The sequence below is a fragment of the Solea senegalensis genome, unplaced genomic scaffold (genome assembly GCF_019176455.1).
Source record: "Solea senegalensis isolate Sse05_10M unplaced genomic scaffold, IFAPA_SoseM_1 scf7180000013958, whole genome shotgun sequence".
NCBI classification, from domain to species: domain Eukaryota; kingdom Metazoa; phylum Chordata; class Actinopteri; order Pleuronectiformes; family Soleidae; genus Solea; species Solea senegalensis.
Window position 1 is genome coordinate 1 of NW_025320925.1, and position 10,000 is coordinate 10,000.

The 10,000-nt window shown below is 43.9% G+C and overlaps 1 protein-coding gene across 1 annotated transcript in view; it reads right to left on the reverse strand.

Annotated features, from left to right (window-relative positions):
• Positions 1–536: 536 nt before the first annotated feature.
• The window catches only part of LOC122760717 (cytochrome P450 26B1), a gene marked incomplete at its 3' end in the record, with an annotated part of 19,991 nt that continues 10,527 nt past the window's right edge, over positions 537–10,000 (reverse strand). Inside the window, exons 2-5 of the mRNA XM_044015876.1 lie at positions 7,862–8,086; positions 1,887–2,005; positions 792–948; positions 537–698 (exon numbers count right to left, since the gene is read on the reverse strand). Coding sequence (XP_043871811.1) covers positions 537–698; positions 792–948; positions 1,887–2,005; positions 7,862–8,086 — 663 coding nt within the window. The remainder of the gene's footprint in view (positions 699–791; positions 949–1,886; positions 2,006–7,861; positions 8,087–10,000) is intronic.

Here is a 10,000-nt window from a genome sequence, read left to right on the forward strand (position 1 = left end):
TGTACAGGAGGCCTCTTTCAGACCATCACTGGGGGAGTGTTGACTTATTTTTGGCCCTGGATTTAACCCAGAAACCACAGAGTGAAGCCGAGAGTTGAGTTTCCACAGAATTCCTCAGAATTACTTTAATAGGTAAATAGTGGGTGTGCCTGTCTGTGTGTGTGTGTACGTGTGCGTGCGCACGCCCCCCTGTCCGTGTGTGTGTGTGAGTGTGTGTGTTAAATCATCAGCTTCTGTCTTCATGTTCTTTACATAAATGTGTGTATCATGTGTCCAGGCTCAGCTCTTCACTGTGTAAACACTGAGTGTGCGTGTGTGCGCGCAATGGAGCTGTACAATTATCTCTAAATATTCTCAATCACAAAATACAAATGTCCAAATCCGATAAAATATCAAATCTTTATGGTTTTTGATCGTTTTTTGAGAGTTAAGTTAAATAATCCTATCAACATCTGTCAAAAACAATCACCATATTGTGTGTGTGTGTGTGTGTGTGTGTGTGTGTGTGTGTGTGTGTGTGTGTGTGTGTGTGTGTGTGTCACCTTCAGCTCCTGCATGGTCAGCTCGGTGCCGTTCTCTTTGGCGCTCTCCATCAGGACATCGAGTGCGTCTCTGTAATCCTTCCCCTGGGGACACAGAGGTTTCTCTCGGATCGCTTTCTCGATGCTTTTCTGCAGCGCGTCACGAGCTCGGATTCCCTGCACACACACACACACACACACAGGTCAATCATTTAAATTTAGAGCACGTTTATAAAGTGTTTCCTGCTGTAAACGATTTCATACTCGTACCCTCCTGTAGCCGCTGAACGGCAGGTCGATGGGCAAACTGAACAGATTGTCCACAAAGTCCTGGAAGGTGTCGAATAGATTCCTCATCTCCTCCTCAGAAACTCTGAAGCCCAACAGAACTCTGACGGCCATCGTGAACGACAGCCTCTGACTCTCTCTGTGGACAAAGAACAGCACAGAACACAGTCAGATGAGGAACAGTCGTACAGCTGAGGAACAGTCAGACAGTTGAAGAACAATCGTACAGTGGAGGAACAATCGTACAGCTGAGGAACAATCGTACAGTTGAAGAACAATTGTACATTTGAGGAACAGTCGTACAGCTGAGGAACGGTCAGACAGTTGAAGAACAATCGCATAGCTGAACAGTCAGACAGTTGAAGAACAATTGTACAGTTGAGAACAGTCGTGACAGCTGAGGAACGGCCAGACAGTTGAAGAACAATCGTGACAGTTGAACAGTCAGACAGTTGAAGAACAGTCGTTATGAAGAACAGTCAGACAGCTGAGGAACAGTCAGACAGGGACAGTCGTAAAGCTGAAGAACAGTCAGACAGGAACAGTTGTACAGTTGAAGAACAGTCAGACAGTTGAGAACAGTCAGACAGTTGAAGAACAGTCAGACAGCTGAGGAACAGTCAGACAGTGGAAGAACAGTCAGACTGTTGAACAGTCGATAGCTGAGGAACAGTCGTACAGTGCTGAAGAACAATCGTGACAGTTGAAGAACAGTCAGGTGTTGAAGAACAGTCAGACAGGGACAGTCATACAGTTGAAGAACAGTCAGACAGCTGAGGAACAGTCGTACATGAACAGTCAGACAGTTAAGGAACAGTCAGACAGGAACAGTTGTACAGTTGAAGAAGAGTCAGACAGGAACATTTATACAGTTGAAGAACAGTCAGACAGGAACAGTCATACAGTTGAAGAACAGTCAGACAGGAACAGTTGTATAAGGAATGAGTTAATCCTCACAGATTAGTTTCAGATTAAGTTTTTTAAATGTGATCTGTCTGCTGCAGACGTTGACGTCACATGTTCTGTTTTATTCTCGCAGTGACGCGTCCTCATCGCCATGGCGACCGGCCGTGTTACCTGTAGACGTTGATGGGCTCGGGGTTGGAGCTCCACACTCGCAGACTCTCCTGGATCACCTGCTGGATTTTGGGGAGGTACGACTCCAGGGCCTCGTGACTGAAGACTTTAGCAAACACCTGGAGAAACAGAGAAGGTGAAAGGGTGAAGGGGTGAAGGTGAGCGGGTGAATCTCCAGTGTAAACCTGCACCATTTACATTAAAAGCTCATCAATTCCTCAATGTGTCAGGAAATAAAAACATGCACAAAGACAAACACGTTTGAACACGAAAGCAGAAGATGGCGTCTGTCGCCATGGCGACTGGTTTGACATCAGTTATCTGCACCTTCATTGAATGTGAAAATATTCAGAGGATTTTCTCTGTTTGTCGTTCAGACAGCGCCACCATGTGGACGTTTAAAGAACACATGCCAAAAAAATATGATACAGGTTAAGCTCAGACATGAATTCATTACTAAGTCATCTGTTAGACGAGGCTGGACAGTGATGGATAGTGATTGACGGTGTTGGACGATGTTGGACGGTGCAGTGTTGGACGTTGTTGAGTGTGTGGCGGTGTAGTAAAGCAGGTTTGAGTGTCTCCTGTCCTTTAATCATTGAGACAGAGGACAGGGCAGCAGAATTGATCATAGTTTCGTATGAGAGACAAAGAGACAGAGGACGATGCTGAGACTTTTTTAAACTCTATTCAAAGGCTTCATTGTTTTTTAAAAAACAGCAACGCTGTTCTTTAAATATAATGAAGTGTAAGCAGAAAAAGCTGTAGCCGTGTCTCCGTCTGTCTCTGTTCTTCTGTCTGTCTCTCTCTGTGTCTCTGTTCTTCTGTCTGTCTCTCTCTGTGTCTCTGTTCTTCTGTCTGTGTCTCTGTCTCTCTGTGTCTCTGTGTGGACGGCAGCAGGATCTGCTCCTGGTCCTGCGTTGGTTCCACACCTGGTTTGGGTTTTCTGCTCAGTGAAGTGAGACTGGAACATTTTCAACAAGCAAATTCTATATTAGCGAGAAATGGCGACTAATGAAGAGTTCACTTTAAAGAAGCTTCTGGAAAACGGACGGGGATTATTTTAAATTCACGCTGTAACTTGTGACGATGTTTGCGATGTTCTGAAGAAAAGAACGTCCAGCTGCTATTTTTCACCTTTTTATATCGTAACTTAACACGAAATCTGCGTCTTCACGTCCGCACGGGTAAAAACACTTGCTAGTTAGCTTCACTTGAATTTAATTTCCGTGTTTCTCGCGTTACTCATGACACAAAAGTAGTTATTGTTAGAAATCGTTGGCATCGAGGTCACCATAGCAACTGCTTTAGCTCTGGTCGGGCTACGTCGTCATACAGGAAGTGGTTGTGAACGTCATTTTGTGTTTTATTAATTTGAATTCCCGGAGATGTACGTTAAAATGCGAAAAGGTTGAAGATGGTCAACTGCGTGGTCAGAATCAAGTTGCCATAGCAACCAGATTTATTCTCATTCTGCCACGATGCTACATGTGATGCTGTTTTTGATAGAAATGGAAAATATGCAGTAATTATGTGCAAAGTTTGCTTGTTTTTTCATGTCCTTCTCTCTGAGTCACAACATTTCACACGACACAGTAGCCGATTTGTTTTTTTCTTTTTTCATTTCTCTTATTGAATTATGAAAAATATGCTTTAAAAATGTGGACTAGGTTGGACGTGGACCCAGCAAGTGTCCACATGTTATAAACTCTTCTTTACTTAAAGAGGTTTTTGTGGACGCTCCAGCGTCTGTGCAGACAAAATGACTTTATTGTGTAGAAGTTTTCCATGTGTTCACGCTGCTGTGTGTGAGCAGACGAGCCGCCGCTCGGGTTTGGGTTGACTCCAGAACACGGGCACGTGTGGTTGTTGAGGCTCCAGACCATCAGCTGGGCACTCGCCTCCAAACCCCGCCCACTTCTCTCCCTCCCTCAGAATGAATGAACAATAGTCTACAGAGCTGCTGTGTGTGTGTGTGTGTGTGTGTGTGTGAGAGAGTGAGAGAGAGAGTTAGCGTAGCTACATTTCCTATACTCACAGATCAGATCACATGACCTGCTCCTGACCTCTGACCACACGAGATTAGGAACACAATCTCACCTCGCAGAAAAAGTCGCAGGAGAAAAACACAGGCAGTGGCGTCTGTGGGCGTGGAAATCACCAGAGACACCGCGATTACGATGCTATCACGATATTTAAGTCACGATTACGATGCTATCACGATATTTAAGTCACGTTTACGATGCTATCACGATATTTAAGTCACGATTACGATAGTGTGTAAACCACTCTCCCACACCAAACCCCATAGAGAAAACCAGCGATTTTAACGTCACAGCACACAGCAGTTGTTGATCCACTGCTGCCTCCATCACTAAATTCAAATGTGTCATTTTGTGAGTTTGGCTTTTGAAAATCTTAGTTCAGATTAATCTAAGTGACACAAAGTGACCACACGAGGCAGCAGTAGACCAGCAGCTCCTGTGTCCCCTTGAGCTAAAATCGTTGATTTTCTCTATGGGGTTTGGTGCATGAAACATGTCCTGAAGACGCTTTTAAAAGTAGTAGCTGTAGAACATGTTTTTCTTTTTAGATCATTTTCAGGAATATTTCCAAAAAAAGAAAAGGGGAAAAAAAAAGAGAAAACATAGTAAACGTTGTTGAGACAGTGAAAGATGACTGGACAGAAATGTTCGTTAGGCCAAAAGAAGGTTGTGTAACGCTGTGAATTTATCCATTTAACCCGTCTGCGCTGGATTAAGTGTAATTGGTCAATTTGGGCGAGGAGCCGACACACACACACACACACACACACACACAGAGAGAGAGAGAGAGAGAGCAGTGGGGTTGAGCTACTGTAGAACGAGTGACTCAGTGTGTGTGTGTGTGTGTGTGTGTTGGCGAACAGGAGGCAGAAAGGTAACTACAGGTCAGACACACACACACACACAATATCTCGTCTGGCTGCCAATCAAACACAGTTTTTCATGCAGTGTCACTCTGGGACCTTCCAAGTGTGTGTGTGTGTGTGTGTGTGTGTGTGTGTGTGTGTGTGTGTGTGTGTGTGTGTGTCTGTGTGTGTGTGTGTGTGTGTGTGTGTAGAGTTTTTCCTGCACCACAAAAACGTGACTGTCTCTGCCTGCAGCTAGACACAGGCTTTAAGACACACACACACACACACACACACACAGGGCCGTCCTAATAACGTCCATATGTCTTAAATTATGTGAAAGTGCTGCGAGCTGCTGGTTCCACAGACATGTAAAGACTCTTTATTCTTCTCTCTCCCTCCTCTTCCCGTCTCTCCCTGCCCCTTCATCATCTCTCCTTCTTCTTTTTTCTTTTTTTTTAAATAGAAAACATTAATACTTTCACATCATCCCTCACTGCTGTCATCAAATCAACTTCTGTCCAAACTCTTCACATTTTTCCATCTCCACGTTCACATATTCACTTTTAGAGCGTTGAAAATGATACTTTCTTCTTTGTTTTGTACATTTTCAACTCTAAAAAACACTCTGCAGCAGAAATAATCTCTGTTTTTAACATAAATAAGAATAATCCACAGTTTGGGGTGGAATTAACGGTGCCCTCTACTGGTGGTGAGGGGAAGCACACGCACACAGAGACACTTTGTGCATAAATGTGATAAAACAATATAAAGTCATGGATGATAATAATAATATCGTGATCATAAAATAAGATTTAGGTGATAAAATATGTAAATAAAGTCAGATTAAGTGACGTCATCGACATAATCTGAATAAAATTGTGAATTTTGTTGTTTTCGGACACGAGTTCTGGAGAAAATGTGGAAATTTGAGTCTGAATTTTAAAGTTTAAAACATTTAAGAAGGAATAGTTTTTAAACGCAGTTTGATTGTCTTATGTTTGGGAGAATTCACGTTCTCCGCGTTTCTAAATGAAACAAAGAAGGGGGCGGAGCCTGGGCTGTGTTCTCACGTGATCTCAATCCAACGTTGACTGGAGATTTGACTTCATGGAGCTGAAGTGAGGAGTTCTAGAACATCACATGTTCCTCAGGTTCTTCACACACTGAACCACAACCAGTTCCTCAGAAATGAGGTTCTGCCTCCTGACCTCTGACCTTCTCTCACTGTTGACTCCGCTCAACCTCACGTTTACACACTGGCCACTTTATTAGGTACACCTCACCTCAAGCCTGCGTCTCACATCTCGTCACAGAACGTCGCCGTCATCGGGCGTGACGACGCTTACGTTTGTCGCAGTTCTGCGACGCACAAACCTACGACTTTTCTTCTTCCTTTTTTTTCTTCATTCCGAGCATCTCACACACAATGGTACGGTCCAAACGGGAAAATAAGTAACTGAAGAAGAATGTACATGTGTGACCTTTAATCAAACCTGTCTCCTTCACCTCTGACCTTTTGACCTTTGACTCTAAATCACCTCGCTCTGTCTCCGTCACATGACAGAGTTTGTTGATTGGCAGATGAGGTGTGCCTAATAATGTGGCTGCTGAGTGTTCTGTCAATCACATAATGTGGGCGGAGTCAAGCGCTTGTTTGTTAATTGATCTTGAAAAAAAAGTTTGTGCTCCTGTGTGTGTGTGTGTGTGTGCACACTGTGTGTGTCCACTCCTGTGTGTGTGTGTGTGTGTGTGTGTGTGTGCGCCCTGTGCAGTGTGTACTTGGTTGTGTGTGTGCACGCCTCCGTGTGTGTGTGTTTGCACTGCAGGCGGTGTGTGTGTGTGTGTGTGTGTGAAAGCCCCTCTTTGTCGTTCAGTCTTCTATAATCAGACTCATTACATGAGGTTAGAGCGAGAGTCTCCAGAGAGAAGAGCGAGAGGATCAGAGTCCAGATTAGACTCAGCCAAACCCCCTCGACATCCACCGGCACCGGGGCAACGAAACCTGACCCACACACACACACACACACACACACACACACCCCACCCTCCTCCCCCTACAGTGAATCCAGAGAGAAAATTAGATGATTTTCCTTCGTCTTCTGGCTCTGTTTGTGTTTATTAGTGACTTTGTGTGTGTGTGTGTGTGAGAGAGAGGGAAAGAGAGACGCACACATACATAAACAGAGAGAGAGACAGATTGAAGAAGGTATGTGCCTGGGGGATAAGGGGATAATAGAGGGAAAGGTAAGTGGGTGATTACCTGAAATGGTCCTGGCAGAGAAAAAAGAGAGAGAGAGAGACGAAGAGAGAGAGATGATGGGTAGAGTTGAGAGGAAGTGTTTAAATGAGGTAGGAAACATACGGAAAAGAAGAAAACAAAAAAAATCAGGTAATTGAGGATGGGCGGGATAGACCGGAACACCTCTCTCCCCCCTCCCTCCCTGTTAATCTGCATATGGATGAGAGGATGAACTGGTTTTTTTTTCTCACGCTTCAGTCGCCAGAACTCTGCTGATAAGACTAACAGAGACGGATAGTTTTACACTGATACTCTGTGTGTGTGTGTGTGTGTGTGTGTGTGTGTGTCCGTCTCCATCATGACGCTGACATTCATGCGCTCATTCAGCGCTGTGAGCCAAACTGGAGAAAACATAAAGAAAATCTCCCACACCAAACCCCATAGAGAAAATCAGTGATTTTAGCTCGCGGGGACACAGGAGCTGCTGGTCCACTGCTGCCTCGTGTGGACACTTTGTGTCACTCATTTAAATCATAACGAAGGATTTCAAAAGCCGAATTCACAAAACGAGACATATGAACTTAGCGATGGAGGCAGCAGTGGATCAACAACTCCTGTGTGCTGTTATGTTAAATCACTGATTTTCTCTATGGGGTTTGGTGTGGTTTTACAAACGTCAGTCTCCTGTTGGAATAGTCCGTCCAACAGTGAGATAACGACGTGAGCGTTCTTCAGATGTCGGAAACTGACGTTCAGAATCTTTCGTTGTTCCTCTCAGGTTGGTCTACGCCCACACGTGATTGACACATGCACAGGCGTGTGTGTGCGCGCGCACGCCCTCACCTTCCTCCTCTTGCGGTGAATGTCTCCGATGCTGTTGGCCAGCGAGTTTGGACCGAGCAGCGTCGACGTGCTCTGCGGCCAGTCCGTCGTCACCAGCGTGTGCTCGCCCATCAGCACCTTGCGGATGTTCTCGGCGCCCGTCACCCGGATCAGGGGACGACCCAGGAGGTGAGTCTTGAACACGTTGCCGTATTTCTGTCTCCGCGACGCGTGGAAGCCCGAGCCCTGGACAGAGGGACATTCAGATCAGTTCAGACATTTTCCATTAATAAACTAAAGGTTGTTGTAACGTTATTAAATCAGTCAATCGCTCAAACATTTATGTCATTTTTAAACATTTTAAGCAAACGAGGTGTCAACAAAAACCATGAGACGGTGGAATTTCCCTTCAGAGGACATTTTGAGGAAATCCCCAAACACTACCCCCCCCACACCTCCTTCTTCTGGTTCTTTCATCTACACATTTTTTTAATGCCATGTTGCACTTATCTTTCTTCATATGTCAATTATGAAGAAAGAGAAAAGTTAAATTGTGGCGTTCCCCAAGGCTTTGTTCTCGGTCCTCTACTGATGTTTGTTAGATTTCTTTACAGATTATGTTATTTTTACCAGTTCTCAAACAGAGACTGTTCCACGTGTTCGTGCAGGTGCTTGTAACTGCCAGTAGGGGGCGCCCGCTCCCTCTTTCTGATTGGTCAAAAGTCTCCAGCCCCGAGCCGGTGTTGCAGACGTCTCTCACATCGACTTGATTTACACTTTGTTGAAAAGGTTATTATGAGATTATTGCTCAATAATCTCGCCTACACCGGCTTTAATGAAGCTGACATTTTTTATAACGAAGCTCAAAAGTGCAGAGAAGTCCCTGAACCTCACCCCATCTCCCTTCGGATGCTTACGACTGATTTTTTATGCTCGTCATTAATTCAAGCCTTAGCATGTGACCTTCACTCCTGCTTTGATCTTCAGACCTACAAGCTCACAGTATTTTTCTCTCTTTCTGTGGTTTGAGGCCCAAACATTTCGGGTGACCCCTCCCTCCTCCTCCTCCTCCTCACGTAGAAAAAGCTCCTGATGTTTCCCTGCGCCTGGATTATCAGAGGAGTTTCCCTGCGCCTGGATTATCAGAGGAGAAAAAGTAAACCAAAGGTGGACCACGCTGCAGATGTTTCAGAAGCTCAGGTTAATTAAATGAAGACGGGTTTTAGGTTTTAAGTTTTTGCCGCGAGGACATGATGCCTTCAGGAGCTCACGTTAAACGACTGAGGTTAAAGGTCCTGCAAACATTTGAGTGAGCGAGTGAAGAAACGTCTCCATGTTCTTCCTCGTGGATCTGGTGGAAATCAAATTTATTCAGTTTTTAAAAGATGCTTTAAGTTGAAGTTCAACTTCACGGCCGAAAAACGGCGAAAACTGAGAATATTTAAATTTAAATGGATATATATGTATATGTATGTATGTACACGTATATGTGTATATATATGTATGTGTATACATATACACGTATATACCTGTATATATGCGGATATGTTTACATATAGGTATACGTGGGTGCATATATATATATATATATATATATATACATACATATATATGTGTATATATACACATATATATACACATGTATACCCTGGCTGATTGTACTCAATTCCATTGTAAGTCGCTTTGGATAAAAGCGTCTGCTAAATGACATGTAATGTAATGTAATGTATATATACATACATTTGAAATTGAAATATTCTCCGTTTTTGTTGTTATACACGTTATACATGTATATATATACATGTGTATGTATGTATGTATATATATGTATATAAATATATATATAAGCATATATGTATATAAACATATATATATATATATATATATATATATATATATATATATATTCACGTGTATATTTTCATGTTTGTGCTGAGCAGCAGAGGCAGCGTCGCCTGTGCTGGGCCCCTGCTCTGCTGACAGTGAAACCCCAGAGGAGCAGAGCTGGAGATTAGTAAAGCTGACCCGGGTTCAGCTTTGGCGACCTCTGAGTGGCGCAGGTCACGGCAGAGCGAGAGGGAGCCGACAGAACTGTAAATATGGACTGTTTGAGTGAAAAAGAATATACATCAGCCCCGAGGCACGCCTTGCGCACGCATA